Source organism: Scleropages formosus, chromosome 6, assembly GCF_900964775.1.
Source record: "Scleropages formosus chromosome 6, fSclFor1.1, whole genome shotgun sequence".
Classification (NCBI taxonomy): domain Eukaryota; kingdom Metazoa; phylum Chordata; class Actinopteri; order Osteoglossiformes; family Osteoglossidae; genus Scleropages; species Scleropages formosus.
Window position 1 is genome coordinate 33,945,895 of NC_041811.1, and position 18,479 is coordinate 33,964,373.

At 52.0% G+C, this 18,479-nt stretch overlaps 1 protein-coding gene across 1 annotated transcript in view; it reads left to right on the top strand.

Moving 5' to 3' along the window:
* Positions 1 to 18,479, top strand: part of LOC108936502 (breakpoint cluster region protein-like) — a 74,494-nt gene continuing 56,015 nt past the window's right edge. Inside the window, exons 1-2 of the mRNA XM_029252901.1 lie at positions 1 to 1,039; positions 1,348 to 2,873. Coding sequence (XP_029108734.1) covers positions 1,373 to 2,873 — 1,501 coding nt within the window. The 5' untranslated portion in view covers positions 1 to 1,039; positions 1,348 to 1,372. The remainder of the gene's footprint in view (positions 1,040 to 1,347; positions 2,874 to 18,479) is intronic.

An 18,479-nucleotide genomic window follows, 5' to 3' on the forward strand; every position in this document is an offset into this window, starting at 1 on the left:
ATGTAATTGCTGCATGGACAGACAGTCACCAATAGCTCGTCTGCCTGCTCCGTTTTGGATTTGTTCTGTTATATCACGACACTTCACTGTATCGTCGTCGTTATATCGCTTTCATTAAGTCACTTTATCGGCAGTAGGGTACAAAAGGGTGACGCGTCATCGTTTCAGCGCTCATCGGGGGCCGTCATTTCTGCGTGGATTAGTTTTGATCGTGTCCGCGTGTCCTTGCGCGCGGAGCTCGTCGCGAGCGGTCGGTCCCTTTAAGCGGCGCTCGGCCGCTGTCAATCAGGAGCACGTTGGCCCCGCCCCTTCCTGCGCCGCTCGGCGGAGCGCAGGAGTCAATGGGGAGAAGCGGAGAAGCGAAGAGGGCCGTCGGCGGGGAGGCAGCGCTGCGAGCTGGCCGCTGACATGGGATAACTGGGGGGGCGCGGAGAGCACAGTTGGCCCTGCACGGAGCCCGGGGGGAAGAGAGCAGCAGCAGCAGCAGGCTTCAGCTCTTCTTCGGCGTTTTCTCCCTTCTGCGCGAACTCAATTCTTCTCGGACGCGTCCACAATAACCGAGCGAGCGGAGCGAGACTGAAGGTCGTCCCCCCGATGAATGAGGACAGGATGATGCCGATGCGCGTCCGCGGAGCGCCGACGGCTTGAAGCAGCGATGACCAGCAGCCCGTTACATCACTTTTCCCCGCACGCTCGTGTTTCTAGACCATTCGCTCCGTGAGACAGATGTTCGCGGCATTGTCGTTTCCCGAGATTTATTCCCAGCCCCCCCCCCCTCGCCTCGGCTCTTCTCGCGCGCCAGTCTGGTGTGAGACAGAAATCATGGGGGAATATCATCATCATCAGCACAACGTGATTGTGCCCGTTTCAGCCTCCGTCCTTTTGCTGAGTGTCTAGTTTGGGGTTCGACGTCCGACGCTGAAGAAATCGATGAGAGACACAGAGAGACAGACGGACGCTGATATGGTTGGACCGCGAGGGGGGACGTGCTGAGAACAAGGTGCGGCCTCAGGCCAGGAGAGCTCCAGCCACAAGCCAGGTATTTGGCGTCCAGGTGCATGTTGTTCAGCTTGGACTACCTGAAAAATTAGGCTGTTTGTTTAATTGGTACAGAATTTCAAATGCGGTGCGACAGTAATATGATGATAATGACCTGTGTTGTCATTGGAGAGTGTCCTGTTTGAGCTGGAAAAGATGGTTATTGTGAATAGTTGGGAATTGTGGGTAAAATGTGGAATGGTTGCCCAACCGCTGTGGGGACTCACGGGGAGTAGGTAGGGGGTGAGAGTGTGTTGGGTAGTGTAGAAAGAATAACTATGATGATGATGATGACTGTTCTTGTTGCAGAAGAAGGACTGTCGGAGTGTCTGCAATGGTGGAGCCTGTGGGTTTCGTCGAGGCCTGGAAAGCCCAGTTTCCTGAATCCGAACCTCCCAAGATGGAGCTGAGGTCCGTGGGGGGGATCGAGCAGGAGCTGGAGAAGTGCAAGGCGTCCATCCGGCGCCTGGAGATGGAGGTGAACAAGGAGCGCTTCCGCATGATCTACCTGCAGACGCTGCTAGCCAAGGAGAGGAAGAGTTATGACAGGCAGAGGTGGGGGTTTCGCGGGGGGTCCCAGCCGAACGAGGGGGAGCGGCCGCCCGGTGCCGAACCTCAGCTTTCGCACCACGGGCTTGGGCAGGAGCAAGGACAGGGGGACCGGAGCAGGTTCCACCCCGTCGGCGAGGAAAGGTCGAGGGTCCGGCCCCCGGCGCCTAGGAGGTCCTCCTCCCACGGGGACGGCCTGGAGCCTGCCCCTTCAGGAGAGAGGCACCAGCCTGGGGTGCCCGGGGAGCCGGACCGGTGCCGGCATTATGGGGACGGTGAAACGGATAAACTGTCGCCGTCTAAGCAGCGTGGTGGGACCTCCTCTCGCAGGCCTGGGGGCGTGCCGCCGATGCCCACGGACAAAGAGGCTTCCTCAGACCCCCCCAAGGACAAGCCGGGAATGGGTCTAGGGGTGGCCGCCCTGAGGTCAAACTTTGAACGGGCCAAGAGGGGCAACTGGCACTCGTTTGGGGAAGGGAAGGGAGTGCCGGAGCGGCCGCTCTACGCGAGCGTCGAGTACCACCAGGAGAGGAGCCTGGGGAGGGCGGGCGAGCGTGACATGTCTGACGTTGTCAGTACCCTGGGAAGCCAGACCTCGCATATCGACCGCCAGCGGTCTCTGGCCAAGGCAGCGGCGGAGGCCCGCAGGCCTGTGCTCCGAGGCCGGTCTGCCGAGGGCCACGGTGGGGGCTATGAGGCTGAGGGCGAGGAGGCGGAGTCCGAATGTCGCCCCCCCAAAGAGGGGCCGCTCCAGGCGAATGGGGGTCGGCCGCACCACCAGCACCCTCCTCCGCCGTGGCAGCACGCCGACTTCCAGTCTTACTCGGGCATCTACGCTGGAGGGACGTCGGGTGAGGGTGAGGGGAGAGGCGCGGGCAAGCGGGACACTGCACCCACCACCTGGCCCCGGCGGTCCTACTCACCCCGGAGCTTTGAGGACACCGGCGGTGGCGGCTACACCCCTGACTGCAGTTCCAACGAGAACTTGACCTCCAGCGAGGAGGACTTTTCCTCCGGTCAGTCGAGCCACGTGTCCCCCAGTCCCACTGCGCACCGTCCCTTCCCGGCTCGGGAAAAGAGCCGCTCGCCTTCCCAGAACTCCCAGCAGTCCCTGGACAGCAGCAGCCCGCCGACCCCTCAGGCCCAGAAGCGCCACAAGCACCACATCATGGTGTCGGAGGCCTCGGTTGTGAGCGTTCGAAAGACCGGCCAGATCTGGCCTAATGACAGCAATTCCACCTTGTCCAGCAGAACGTCGCATGACAACAGTTTCCATGGAGACCTGGGTACGTATTTGACCACCTAAATCTTCTTCTATTATTGCTGTGCTGACATGTTGCCGAGAAGCGAACACGTGTATGTTGAGGAGTAGCTGAGTACGAGGCGTGTTCTCCACCCGTCGAGGCCGGAGAACAAGGCCGTTCCAACGTAATGGGCAAAATTCAGTTTTTCTTTGAATGGAAGCTTACGAGGGTTCGTTGTCTTTGGAGGTTTTACTGGGATGGCTTGTCTCTTGTGAATTTCTCTACTTGGTACTCTTTTTATATGCAAATTAATAATAATAAAAAAAAAATACTACTGAAGCTCTCTTACTGGAACACATGAGTTGATTGTGACCTTTGGAGCCAGTGGTGAATTAGCGTTTATTTTTAATATTAAAAGGGTTCAGCTACTGGATTCGTATGTGATGCTCGATGTTTGCTGCCTAACATCTTTTGTTGAAATATTGCCGGACTCTGGTGAACATGGCGCCCTCCTGACGCCAAGTCTCCCTTGGCGGTGCGGAGCAGGAAGGTGTTGAGGAGATGGGTGTTGGGGGATGGGGTGCGCTGCCAGGGGCTCGCTGCATTCCTGGAGCGGACCTTGAGCAGAAGACTGGGGCTTGGCTCTTAACTGACCGGTTGACCAGGTTATGGTTCGCCGCATTGTTGTTCGTAAACGTCGGTCAGGTGCACCCCCAGTGCATCATGGTAGAGAAGGTTGGACACAGGCGATTTGACCGCAGTAAGCGGCTTTTTCACTGTCGCTCCAACTCTTGAGTTCACCCGGCAGTTACGGCCAACCGTCCTCCGGTTTTTCACCCTGATTCTTTTACCTCGGGGCTATTAATGTGTCATTAAAGTGGGGCTGTTGCTATGGTTGCGGTGCTGAGCAGCGATTTATGAGAAGTGGCTGCTGAATCATCAGTTGGAGACTTTACCAAAGCTGGTTTGTGGTCACGAAACAAAGCGTCAATGTGAGAAACACCTCATGGTTTCCTTAGAGCAGGTTGGTATTTTTAGTGCCATATTGCTGTGGGGGAGTTGTGTTGAGTGTGTCTTTCGGGTATTTTCCTTTTTTTTTTTTTTTTTTTATTGCGGTGTGATGAGGTGAGCGGTTGGTTTTTGTGGTCATCCAGGATCCACGTAGTGAGGACAGGCCACATGGGGTACATGGGCATCTCCATTCTGTACTCTACCTGTCCGGCGAGCTTCTTCTGAGGGCAAGGAGATGGTTCCGTAGCAGGGTTCGAGTTTAGGATTTGGGTTAGGGAGTCGTCTGTGGTCTTCAACACGAAAGTGTCAAGCGCGAGGCCTCCTTACCCAGTTGTGGTGAATCCAGTCTGCAGATGCTCACCCTGAATGACCTGCTTCCCGAATTGTGGAGTCGCACGTTCACGTTTTATTTTGCAGTATTTTCTTTTAAAAAAAAAAAAAAAAAAAACCTGCTTACTGTGTATTTTCCTCTCTATTTGTTCCAGCATCTTCCTCCACTACTTGTATTTATGCTGCTGTAGCCTGTTTCCTTCAGTAAATATTTTTTATTTTTTAATAGAATAGAAAAATATAAGATTTTACAAGAGGGAAACTCGTACTAAGACAGAAGGTGCAATGCACAAACCCATTTTATACAAAAACAATCCCCAACCCCTGTGATAAAAAGATTAAAAATAGAGAAGTAATTAACTTAAAAAGGGCACAAACAGAAACGTCCCTGGATTAATACCTAGACGTGCAAGGAAACCGAAGCAGGATCTGGGACTTTTTTTCCCTGTACGTATGAAAATGCAGTGATTTATAGCTGTACGTTTCACCTGAAAGACCCTCATGGCAGGTTGGAGCCTCAGCTGCGTATCTGTTGGCGACGGATGTAAACAAGCAGCGGTACTTTGAGCCATCGCCTCGTGGAAGGTTTCCCGTTTTGCTGACCGTTGCGTTTTGTGTGTGCGTGGGGTGGAGGCGAGGAGCGATCGGCATGGCGTCTGTGACGATTGCTCGCTCTTCTGGGAGGCGAGAACCTTCAGTTAGAAAATGCTCCAACTCGAGGTTCTCCTATCGACCCACGTTACTAGGATTGCGTGTAAAGAGGATGTGCTAAAAATCTGAGGAGTAGTTCTTCCATTCTATCAGCGAGGCCCTGCTGTGTGTGCAGACTTTGCTAGGGGATCCTGGGAGGTGTCCCTAGGAGACGGCCAGGCCTTCATGGTCTGGAGGATCGTGGACACATAGAATGATGTAGAGTTTCCTTCGCTCTCCAGTTGGCTGCTGGGACTCCTCTACGTGGGAGACGTCTGGATAAGTGAAGTTCCTTGGAAAGGACCCATAGAAGGGCATCGTCTTCGCTCCTCACTTGACCGCCCTGGGAATTCATGGGAAACTGAGAACGTGGAGACCGAAGAAACGTAGACGCCCGATACCCCAACGTTTTTTGGGTCTTATTCTCGTGTAAAGGGACAGAGATGAGAGCAGCGCTGCAGAAGCAGCATCATGTAACCTCATGAGTCACATTAGGCACTAATTTAGCTCTGTCTTTAAATATGATGTGGCTCTTATATCGTTTACTATGAAATACCTGCTTTTTTTCTTTCAAGTCTAAGGAAGTCTGTATGGGAATATCCTGACAGTCCTTTTCGGCGACGTTATTCTAATTAATGCTCTTTCAAGAGCTAATTCCTATTTTTCAGTGTTGTTATATCAAATATTTGTGGACAGCTGGTAGTGTAGTGGTTAGTGCCGTTGCCTTTGGATCCAAAGGTGACGGGTTCGAATCTCGCCTCTGAGTGTAGTACCCTTGAGCAAGGTACTTACTCTAAATTGCTTCAGTAAAATTACCCAGCTGGAGAAAGGGGAGAAAAATTATAGGTATCTTAACATTGTATGTGGCTTTGGAGAAAAGCGTCAGATAAATGTAAATATATTAATTTTTTCCTTTTGTGATGACTCATTCAGCCACTGCTTAAAAAAGAACATGTATAACGGCTCGACTGTTTTTAATCTGGTAAAATCCAGAGCCCTGAAAAGCCCTCGCTTCACTGGATTCCCTAGTTTTTACTCTGCTTTGACTGCAGTCTCAGTGGCCTGGTTCTTCTGGTCTCAGTTTTAGGGACCTTTTTGTATGAAAGGCTCACGAGTGGCAGTTAAACGTGTCGATTTCTCGCCAGATGGACAGAGATGGAGGCGTCTCGTTGCCCTTTTCCCTTAGTCCTGTGCAGCCCGGAAGAATGCGAAATGCTCCGGTCCGCTCCGTTTTCTTCATTTTTAGCGGTGCCCCATCGCCCACCGTCCTGTCTGCTCCCACGGCGACGCAGGAAGCCGCGGGCGTAATCGTTTCGCCGTCGTGGCTTTCGGGGACAGAACACCGCGTTTGTGATCCTTGCGGTTCTTCCTTGGAGAACATGCAAATCTTTAAAACCCCAGCAGGCCAAGCGGTGTCGGATGGCTGCGGTTAACGTGAGTTCATCTCGGATGTCGGCGAGTCGCTGTGCATCAAACCTAACGTGTCCAGAATGCTCATGCGGCGCTGACCTCACCGTACGTGTCTGCGAGTTGGGCAGCGGTGAGAATTGCTTTGCGGTGATTTCACATCCCCCCCCCCCCCCCCGTCGCAGGAAGCCTTGAGCGTCCGAGTGGCGAATGGAAAGTGCGAGCGTCGTTGCCAGTTGCCGGAGTCCGAGTCCGTCCGCGACAAACTCGCCGTGAGACCTGTTCCCCTTGGCATCGTGGTTTCCGTAGCGATGAATGATTTGATACAAGTGCTTCAGACATGAAGGGGAAAAGCTGGGGATGAAAGGAATAGAGGAGTTCAGAGATGAGTGAAGGAAAGGTTGGGCAGCGGCGAGAATTGGCTGGAGCAGCTCGGTGGAGAAAGGACGAGACTGGAGGTCGGGTTCGGAACGAGCGCCGCGCCCCGACCGTCCGAGGGTAACCCCACCGGTCGCGACGACGCTCTCTGTGCGTTGGGGGTCAGTTCCGTCTGCCGGCTGTGGACCGCAGCTTCTCGCCGATGCTCCGGCTTCGCGATGATGCACGGCCCCGAAAACGGCAGCATGTTTGTGCCCGAGCCGGTTCCTCACGGAGGCCCTGTTTACCCTGTTGTTTTCCAGGATTGGGTACCCAGGTGTGCAGATTAGCGACACTGCAGGGACTGGGGGTGGGCAGCGAACAGGAGCGAGAGCGCGGTAAGCAGGCAAGGCTGCTGTTGGTTACAAAGCGAGGAGGTTGGGCTACGAGTCTCAGCTGTCGAGTGTTTACACGCTGATAGAAGCATGAGGAACCGTGTGGGGCAAGGTCACTTTGGGGCTGGATTTTCTTCTAGAAAGCTCCAGGGTTGTTCTTAACCAAAAAAAAAAAAAAAGTCAGGACACCATCTCCGTAGCTCGCGATCCCCCCCAAACCCTGTTCCATGTGCAGGCCCTGCTAAACGCTCCTTTCTGAGCCCAGCTGTTTGTTCCTCCACGTTCTGCCACGATCGCTTTTGAGTCTGGCTTCTGGAAGAGCGTCGCTCCTTCGCTGTGGCTCAGTAGAAAAGAAGCCCGTCCCAGAAACTTTTTTTTTTTTTTTTTTTTAAATTGGAAGTGACAGAAGTGGGGCAGTCGCGTGGGGAAGAATAAATAAGACGTGTCCGATAGCGGGGGAGACGGCGACGAGGCGCGGTAAACGTGCTTACGATGGACGTGGATAATTTTATACCTGTTATCCGCTCGCGTTACAAGGAGGAGGCCGCCTGCGTCGAATGTGGAGTGTTTAGGGACCGTTGTGTGGGTGCGATGGCTTTCTGGTGCGGAACTGGAAGGCCCACACACACTCTGAGCGTTGCACTTCTGCAGCTCTGTGTGTGTGTGTGTGTGTGTGTGTGTGTGTGTGTGTGTGTGTGTGTGTGTGTGTCCATCCCATTCAGCTGGCAGTTTCTGCTGCGGAAATTTTAAACCAACGCGCTCGACCGCAAACAGTAGCTGGCTGGAGACCAAAGCCTCCGCCGTGCGGCAAGAACGAAAGGGACCGCAGGTTAACCGGTGACGCCCTCCTCCCCCGTAATTCCACGAACCACACTTAACCGTACTCCCCCGCAATTCGTTCGCTCCAGCGGAAGCTGAGAATTATTTGGTTAGAATTTGCCGGAAGCAAAGACTTCTTTCAGCAGCAGGACTGTTTAACGTTCGGGTTAATGGAGAAAGTTCTAGTAACGGACTCAAGGTTCTCCTTTTGAGGGTTTCGTGCGGAGCTAAAAGAGTAGCTGAAGGAGGTTCGTGACATCGGACCTCTCGCGGACGATACTGGCGTGCGACTTGTTGTGGCGAGCGGCTCTCGAAGCCCTCCTGCGATTTGAGGTTTTGCGAGATGTTTGAGCTCTGAGGCACAAATGAAGGTAAGGTCACCCAGTTGGGTTCCTCTCTGGTCCGCGATGCTTTGATAATAGGCTCTCCGGGTTGCACGGGATGTTGGGACGTGCGGGAATAAAATGAGATCTGAGGCCCGATGGGAAATGGGGCGGGATGGCGTGGAGAGGCACCGGGGCTGCTGGGACTCGAGGGCAGCGGGTTGGGCCCCCGCATCACGGCGTCATCGGTAGGGTTTCGCTCCGCTCGATCTGCCCGTGTTTGTGTCGTGAAGGGTCAAAGTGGGAATTTTGGGCAGGGGGGGCAAGTGAACCCCCCCAGAATGCTGGGGATTGTGGAAAGGAGATGCACTGAAACTGGGATACCTGGGGGTGTGTGGTGTGTACCCGCATCTGTTGTTGGGCTCCATCTCCACATACGTGACTATTGGGGAAAATGATGGAAACTCCCTCAAATACAAGACCTTCTGTTGTTCGTCTCCCCATCCCAGCTGGATGCTGTGAGAACATGAATTCATTTGATTTCACGCCTTGCAAATGGAATCTCGTGTTCTATATATGTGTTCGAAACCCCCGAAATGTGCCGTCATGCTGATACCCTGTTCTTTTTTTTTTCTTTTTTTAAAAAAAAAAAAAACCACTGAAGAGGTGGAAAAAGGGCATCGTTCCATTCTATACAAAGGGTTACACCACGATTTCGGGAGCGGAGTGGTAAATCGGCCACAGAACTGCCAACGGATGTCGACCAGACCTGCCAGCCGTCCTGTGTTCTTCTAGCCCGGTACCGATCTCCCGTGTGTTCTCACCCCCTCCGGGTGTGTTGCGCAGGCTCGCACCCAAACGTACGTCCACGGCGCCCTCTCTCCAACGCACACGCGCGCAGATATCGCCGGCCTTACATCATCTCGTTCCCGGAGGGAAATTGTCGCCCGACCGTGGACTAAAGATCGCGGCCGAGAGAGTTCTTTCTGCACGTGTGTAAGGTCCACATGAGACGCGCCGTGTCCATATTATCTCGATCTTCTTTAAGCGACTCCAGTGCACTTCATCGCCTTAAGACTTGTGAAATAGGGGAAAAAAAAAAAAAAAACATTAGTTTAAGCTCTGCCTTTGGGATTTGATCAGTACTGCTTCTAATGGCTCGGAGGAAGCTCCTCATGGATCTTGCGCACAGGAGAGAGCTTGTGTGTGTGTGTGTTCCCCCAATGGAATGCTAACACACTCCTTTGGCTGTTCACACTGCTCCAAGAAGAGTTGCAGTACAGCTCCAGGGAATGGAGCAGCTTCCAGCGGTACGAAGGCCCCAACTCCGCGAGCCGAGCAGGTTGGAGGAGAAATCTATGACTCGGCGTTCGCGCGTCCGCTCTGACCCGGCCACCAAGTCGGCGTCTGGCAGGGGCCCGGTCGAGGCGAGGAACGCTTCCAAAGTCCGGAACGGATCGCGTTCCAGGGCGGCGATGGGCATCCTGCCGCTCGGCTCGCGCTCTTGGCATCAGCTGCCGCCGCAGATTTGCTGATAGTGTGCGGCCTGCGCGGCGCGGGGCCGAATCCCCTCGATCGCCGTGTTCCAGAGCTCATCGGAGCACGTGGGAAGGGTCACCGGCGAAAGCACTCCGCGAACGGACGTTGGCGTTTTCGGTAGGTCGCTTTCCGGACGAGTCGGGCGGCCGCTGCTTTCGCTGCTCACCCGCGCCGCCGTTTCCCGCATGTCTTCAGCAGCAATCCGAACGGGCCGCTTTCTGAACTCGAGATGGATTTTTCGTTCCGTTCCCGCCGCCTTATTCTTACGGTCTCTAGCGTCGAGGCGGGAAGCGAGGCTTCGTTCGCGTAGCGTGGAGCGCGATCGATGGGGCCGTGCGGGCCGACCGGGCGGCCGGGAGGCGGGGCCGTCTGGGGAACAGTCTGTTGTTTTTGGCTACGTGATACGGACCTTCTGCCACGACCGTCGTTTAAGTTCGTGTTCTAAACCACTTAAGTGAGTCGCTTATAAAAATTCATGAACTGCAAGACCTCTTCGTGTCGTCCTCTTTCTTTCTTTCCGCGGTCTCTTCACTTAAGACGATTGTCTCCGGTGCGCCTCCCTAATTGGAAATGCAGCGAAAGCCGGTCTAGTTATGAATATTCATGTGGCTGTTGGACTGGGACTGTTATGCAGGCACTAAATGTTCTTGGGACATGGGAGCAGTGCACTGAGCCCAGTGGTCTTGCCTGTGAATCAGAGCCTTTGGCCTGGACACCCTCCAGGAACCTCTTTGGCAGAGAGAGGATTTCTATGGTCTGCTCGATGAATGGGGGTGGTTCTTTGGGCAGGGTGCAGAGAAGGGGCAGCCCTCTGCTCCAAAGACCCAGCCAAGAATGTTTGCTCGAACGGCCTGTGGATGGGAGAAGGGAGAAGTTGGGTTTAGGAAGCTCCCCAACTGGGGCTTTGAAGACTCCGGCTTGGTCGGCACTCGAGGACTGGTGTCCCGCCGAGGGCGAGACCGAGAGGCCCGAGCGAACGAGGTTCTGGTATGGCCGTAAAGGTACGAGTAGGAGCTGCTTTCTCTCTGTGCTTCTCCTCCCTGCTTCCCGCCAACCCTCAGCCCATGCAGACTTTCCCCACTTGCGTTCTGGGAATTGTAGCCAAGATTTGCGTAGAGACGGGCAGGACTTTGAGGACCCTAGAGCCGTGTCACCTGCCACCCAGGAGCGGCACAGCGGGTCCAGTGTTTCAGGCCTAATCACACTGCAGTCCTGGAACACAAGCTGCTCTTCTAGATCATTGTTGGACCTCTGAAGTCTGCTGTTTTTTTTTATTCTCCATGCGGCATAGAACCTTCTGTTCCCATGAATTAGATTTTTTCTTTTTTTTAATTGCTACTAATTACATCCTCTCCTCTGGCAGACTAAAAATGTACTTTTTTCGAGATTAGTTCAGATTCTAAAATTACTACCCGATATTTGTACATCGGCAGAAGTAATTGTGTAATTGTCCAAATGGTCTTTTTTTTTTTTTTTTTTTGTCTGTCATTCTTTGTTTAGCCTTTTTTCTCCCCCTAATTTAGCTGTGCACATTTACAAGTTTCTCACTCTTACGCCCATGCTTTATTTACATTTACTCATTTAGGTTACAGTTGGTCCCAGTCCAACATTTAGAAAACCTCATTTAGGTTTTCTCCAAATCGACTTATGCTGTAACTCGGTGTATATTTACAGCGGAAAACTCCCTTGAGAAGTTCAGTTACTCTTTTTGCACTAGAATGGGCGAGATGTTATCTAATCCACGTTGGACTCGGTGCGATGGTTGGTGCCAGATATGGAGGTTTTTATCTCGGGAACGGCTACTCTTGTGGGATTTTTTTGGTGCTACAGTATCTAGAATTAGGAGATGATGGTGTGATTAAAAGCCTTCGGTTAGCGGAAGTTCTGTTTGGGGGCACCTTGTTAATGGGAGGCCACGAGTGCACAAACAAGGTCGGTGGTGTTTTAAAGGAGGGTATTTTGGCACTTGGTCACCAAAACTGGGCACTTGGAGGTTGGAAGAACCTCACCTGGTTTGATGGGACTTGGTTTCTGTAGAGATGTTGATGGCAAGGTCAGAATTTGGCATCAGCATGAATACAAGTTTCTGGAACCAGCTCGTGGTGATGCTTGGTGACATAATTTACCGGGGAATGCCCCCCCCCTTCATGCTACACATTAGGGTCCTTAATGCCAGCTGAGCATCACTTATCACAGTGTACCGAAGCATTTTTGGAGAGCCGGTGTACACTTTCACCATAGTCTGGCTTTTTTTGAAGTGATCCTTCCAGCAGAACAATGCAGCATGTAATAAAATGAACATTGTCTGACTGGTTCCAGGAGCACGAAAGCAAGTTTGGCTCACTTCAGTGGCCTACAGAGTCTCCAGATCTCAGCCCAATCAAGCCCATTTGGAATGAGGAGGCACAGGAGGTTCACAGCAAAATTGATGATTTTTTTTTTTTTTTTTTTTTTTTTTAAAAACAGAAAATCTAGAGGAAGTGTCTGCTGTCCAGTCATCGTGATCCAAAAACTATAAGGAATGTTCCCAGCACCCTGTTGAATTATACATCAAACAATTTGGGCAGTTCTGGAGGCACAAGGGTGACCTACCCCATAATAGATGTGTGTACCTAATAAAGTGGCCACGAATGTTTGTATAGCTGTCAACGGTTACGTGGCTGCCCTTCCCATGTCGTAGGAGTTCCGCGAGGTTCTCTCATTTCTCCACTTATGGAGTTTATGATGTGAGTCTCCACACCGCTCATTTACACATGCTGGTAAGCACTGATATGAAAATAGTCCTTCAAAGAGGTTCTCTGTGGTATTTTTTTTTTACCTTCTCAGAATGAATCTCTTGTTCGTAACAAAGAAGGGAAATTTCAAGAGTCAAGAGAGGCTTTGTCATTTCAACCATATACAATAGTACACAACGAAACGGAACAACGTTCCTCCAGAACCGTGGCGCTGCATAAAATGACGCGATTAGCGACCCACTACGTAAAGTGCACGTGGGTAGTGGGCGTCTATCCGGTTTGCCTTCGGGGGGGGTTTGGGGGGGGGTGACCTTGAACACGACGGAGGCCGCAGAGTGGAGGTCATATGGTTCAAGAAACCCTTTTACACACAAGCGAACTTGATATGGTTGCGCTTCTCTCTGCTTGCTGAGTAAAAATACTTTATTGAGACGGATCTAAATATAGTCGTGTGTGAATGAAATAAATTAGCAATTTAAATACACCTCGTATCGCGGGGTGCTTTACAAAGAAAACCGGTTCAGTGGCTAATGGGGATGTACAGACACCCCTTTACTTAGGTCAATTTTTTTTCACGTAAATCCGGATTTATGGAAAAATTCCCGGCAAACGCGTTATTTATGGATAGTGCTTTTATTTTACTCAAAACATCCAAAATACGTTAAGCGCGAGTCAGCGTAGCCAGACGAGGCAGGAAGCTGCATCTTCCCAGTTCTTGCGAGTTTTGAGCTGTGAACACATCTCCTCTCGTTTAGTGTAGTGCTTTTTTTTTTTTTTTTTTTCTCTCCCCAATAATTTTTGACCACTTTCATTATTCGCAATGCCTGATGGTAAATGGGGCTTGAAGGAAAACGAGAACGTCTCGCAAGCGTACAGCGATCGATTTGGAGATCCATCCATCCATCCATCCATCTTCCTCCGCTTTTATCCGGGGCCGGGTCGCGGGGGCAGCAGTCCGAGCAGAGTACTCCAGACCTCCCTCTCCCCGCACACCTCCTCCAGTTCCTCTGGGGGAACCCCAAGGCGTTCCCAGGCCAGCCGGGAGACATAGTCTCTCCAACGTGTCCTGGGTCTGCCCCGAGGCCTCCTCCCAGTGGGACAAGCCCGGAGCACCTCCCCAGGGAGGCGTCCAGGAGGCATCCGGAACAGATGCCCGAGCCACCTCAACTGGCTCCTCTCGATGCGGAGGAGCAGCGGCTCTACTCCGAGCTCCTCCCGGGTGACTGAGCTCCTCACCCTATCCCTAAGGGTGCGCCCAGCCACTCTGCGGAGGAAACTCATTTCTGCCGCTTGTATCCGCGATCTCATTCTTTCGGTCATGATCCAGAGTTCATGACCATAGGTGAGGGTAGGAACGTAGATCGACCGGTAAATTGAGAGCTTCGCCTTACGACTCAGCTCCCTCTTCACCACAACAGACCGGTACAATGACCGCATTACTGCAGACGCCGCACCGATCCGTCTGTCGACCTGCCGCTCCATTTTTCCCTCACTCGTGAACAAGACCCCAAGATACTTAAACTCCTCCACTTGAGGGAGCAACTCCCCCCTAACCCGGAGGGAGCAATCCACCTTTTTCCGACTGAGAACCATGGCCTCGGATTTGGAGGTGCTGATTCTCATCCCCACCGCTTCGCACTCGGCTGCAAACCTCCCCAGTGCACGCTGCAAGTCTTGACTTGATGAAGCCAACAGGACCACATCGTCCGCAAAAAGCAGAGACGAGATCTCGCGGCCACCAAAGCAGACACCCTCCGTTCCCTGACTGCGCCTAGAAATTCTGTCCATAAAAATAATGAACAGAATCGGTGACAAAGGGCAGCCCTGGCGGAGTCCAACATGCACCGGGAACAGGTCTGACTTACTGCCGGCAATGCGAACCAAGCTCCTGCTCCGGTCATACAGGGAACGAACAGCCCGTAGCAACGAGCCCCGAACCCCATAATCCCGAAGCACCCCCCACAGGATGCCACGAGGGACACGGTCGAATGCCTTCTCCAGGTCCACAAAACACATATGGACTGGTTGGGCAAACTCCCACGAACCCTCCAACACCCTAGTGAGGGTATAGAGCTGGTCCAGTGTTCCACGGCCAGGGCGAAAACCGCATTGCTCCTCCTGAATCCGAGGTTCGACTATCGGTCGGATTCTCCTTTCCAGTACCCTGGCATAGACTTTCCCAGGGAGGCTAAGGAGTGTGATCCCCCTGTAGTTGGAACACAATCTCCGGTCCCCCTTCTTAAAAAGAGGGACCACCACCCCGGTCTGCCAGTCCAGAGGCACCGTTCCCGAACTCCACGCGATGCTGCAGAGGCGTGTCAGCCAAGACAGCCCCACAACATCCAGAGACTTGAGAAACTCGGGGCGGATCTCATCCACCCCCGGAGCCTTGCCACCAAGGAGTTTTTTTGACTACCTCAGCAACTTCAGCCAGGGTAATGGACGAGTCCCCCTCCGAGTCCCCAGCCTCAGCTTCCTCTACGGAAGGCGTGTCGGAGGGATTGAGGAGATCCTCAAAGTACTCCTTCCACCGCCCGAGAACATCCTCAGCTGAGGTCAGCAGCGCACCACTTCCACTGTAAACAGTGTTCGTGGAACACCGCTTCCCCCCTCTGAGTCGCCGGACGGTTTGCCAGAATCTCTTTGAGGCCGACCGAAAGTCTTCCTCCATGGCCTCACCGAACTCCTCCCAAGCCCGAGTTTTTGCCGCGGCGACTGCCAGAGCCGCGCTCCGTTTGGCCCGTCGGTACCCGTCAGCTGCTTCAGGAGTCCCATGAGCCAGCCAGGCCCGATAGAACTCCTTCTTCAGCTTGACGGCATCCCTTACTTCCGGTGTCCACCACCGTGTTCGGGGATTGCCGCCGCGACAGGCACCGGAGACCTTATGGCCGCAGCTCCGAACAGCCGCACCGACAATGGAGGAGCGGAACATAGTCCATTCAGACTCAATGTCCCCCACCTCCCTCGGGACCTGGTTGAAGCTCTGTCGGAGGTGGGAGTTGAAGACCTCTCTGACAGGGGCCTCCGCCAAACGTTCCCAACAGACCCTCACTATGCGTTTGGGCCTGCCAGGTCTGTCCAGCTTTTTCCCCCGCCATCGAATCCAACTCACCACCAGGTGGTGATCAGTTGACAGCTCAGCCCCTCTCTTCACCCGAGTGTCCAAAACATATGGCCGAAGGTCAGAAGAAACGACTACAAAGTCGATCATCGACCTCCGACCTAGGGTGTCCTGGTGCCAAGTGCACTGGTGGACACCCTTATGCATGAACATGGTGTTCGTTATGGATAAACCGCGACTAGCACAGAAATCCAATAACAACTCACCGCTCGGGTTCAGATCAGGGAGGCCGTTCCTCCCAATCACGCCCCTCCAGGTATCACTGTCGCTGCCCACGTGGGCGTTAAAGTCCCCCAGTAGAACGACAGAGTCCCCAGTGGGAGCGCTTTCCAGCACGCCCCCCAGGGACTCTAAAAAGGCCGGGTACTCTACACTGCCGCTAGGCGCATAAGCACAAACGACAGTGAGAGACCGTTCCCTGACCCGAAGGCGTAGGGAGATGACCCTCTCATTCACCGGGGTAGACTCCAACACATGGCGGCTGAACTGGGGGGCTATTAATAAGCCCACACCAGCCCGCCGCCTCTCACCTTGGGCAACGCCAGAATAGTGGAGAGTCCACCCTCGGTCGAGTAGAGTGGTTCCAGAACCCAAGCTGTGAGTGGAAGTGAGCCCGACTATATCTAGACGGTATCTCTCAACTTCCCGCACCAGCTCAGGCTCCTTCCCCGCCAGTGAGGTGACATTCCAAGTCCCAAAAACCAGAGTTGGCGCCCGAGGTCCGGGTCGGCCGGGCACTCGGCCCCGACCACCGCCCAAATCACAACGCACCGGCCCCTTATGGTTTCTCCGGCAGGTGGTGAGCCCACCGAAGAGCGGCTCCACGTTGTGGCTTCGGGCTGAGCCCGGCCAGGCCCCGTGGGCATAGACCTGGCCACCAGGCGCTCGCATGCGAGCCCCCCCCCCAGGCCTGGCTCCAGGGTGGGGCCCCGGTGACCCCATACCGGGCGGGGTAAACGGACGCCTTGATTTTTTTGTCATAAGGGGTTTTTGAACCGCGCTTTGTCTCGTCTGTCATCCAGGACCTGTCTGCCATGGGAGACCCTACCAGGGGCATGTAGCCCCAGACAACATAGCTCCTGGACTCATTCAGGCACTCAAACCCCTCCACCACGATAAGGTGGCGGTTCACGGAGGAGCGATTTGGAGATGAAATTGAAAATAATAAGGAAGTATGAAGGTGGACGAAGATTGTCTATAGCGCTGGAACCAGGTTTAGCCACGTCGCCGTGACGATCGAGGCGTTCCATGCCGAGCTGGGGATCCAAGATGCCATTTACCAACATTATAATTACTTGTTAAACACTGGCTTACAAATTGTTACTTTCTAGAATGCCCAGGAGAGGTGGGCAACCACTGGCCCGTGGACCCCCATAGGTTTTTTTCTTCTCCCTCAACCTTCAGTTGGGAGTTTTTGTTCCTTTTCCCGGTGGCCAGTAGGTATACTTGTAGCTCTATAATAAGTTCTTCATTATGGTAGCCATTAGTTGACTCTCTTCTTTGTTTATATCAATTTTTCTTGCTGTATGCCTGTGTTAAAACGCTCTGTGTCACTACGTGAGAAGAACGCTCTATAAAAAATAATATTGACTATAAATACGACGGTGAAGGATTCTGCATGTGAAAAGAACAGCTAGCGTGAAAACAATATCGAAGAAACGTTAAGGCTAGGGTTAGCTAGACTGTTGAATGGTGGGGAGGAGAAGGAATGTAACATGTAACTTTTGATTTACGTAAGGGGTTGAGCGGTGTATTTGCGTAAGTCGAGGAGTGTCTGTATACCGCTTCATACAACAGGCTTATTATTCAGTTCTACAGCATTTTTGCCCATTATGGAGTCGTCATATGTCCACAGTGGGAATTTAGTTCTCTGCACAACCTCGTATTTTGTGCTGCTATTTGATGTTTTAGAGACTGATACGCACACTTGGTGTCTCCCACCCAAAAGGGTTTTCATCCCTCAGTGGTGTCCAGGTAGGGTTCACTTAGTGGTGGTTGGATCCTCTCCTTTAGTACAGGCATTGTTGTAACAGATTTTTTGTTTTTTTTTGTTTTTGTTTTTTTTTTTTTTTAATCATCCTATCATTGTCAAATTAGGACGAAAAGAACACGGTTTATGGAAATCCATTTGTAATTTTCGGACCACGTGTTTCAGCTGAATGCCTTCTGTGTGTGTGTGTGTGTGTGTGTGTGTGTGTGTGTGTGTGTGTGACAGCGTATGTGACATGTCGTATTACTTGGACCAACAGCAAAGGTAATACACCTAATGGTAGTAGTAACACAGAAGGATGGAAATAGCAAACATGTCAGTGTTATGAAAATTAATATACTATTTATATAAAATAAATGTAAATTAAAAACCAATTCCAGTAAACACCCTAATTGTTAGTTTACTGGGGGATTTGAGCACTTGAGCTTCTCGTGATTTTTATATTAAGATGTCTTTGTCATGTGTAAAAAATACCTTTTATTTTGGTATTTTTAATTCATTTTAGGTTCCATATTTTTTTTTCTTCAAGAACCAGTATTTTTTCGTAAATAATGCCAGTCTGATTCCCTCACAATGCAAATTTGACTCATGGTGATTTCATAGAACTAACCCTTTTATGTGCGAAATGGGTTTATATTAAAACTGATTCAAAACAGAAGGAATGTGCTGAAAGGGTGTAACGGTCTGTAAAAACAAATATAACTGTAGCCATTTTTTATGCTGTGGATTATACTCATTTTTAACTATAAATTTCTAATACATAAAAAAGCTTGCATGTAAGAAGTGGCAGTTAATTCCATTGTCTAGTATATTCCAGTATATTTATTATAGAATTTGTAGTTTTTTCTTTTTTTTTTTTTTTTTTTTTGTGTGTGTGTGTGTGTGTGTGTGTGTATTTCCTACATGTGAAAGGCTTAATTTAACTTGGAAC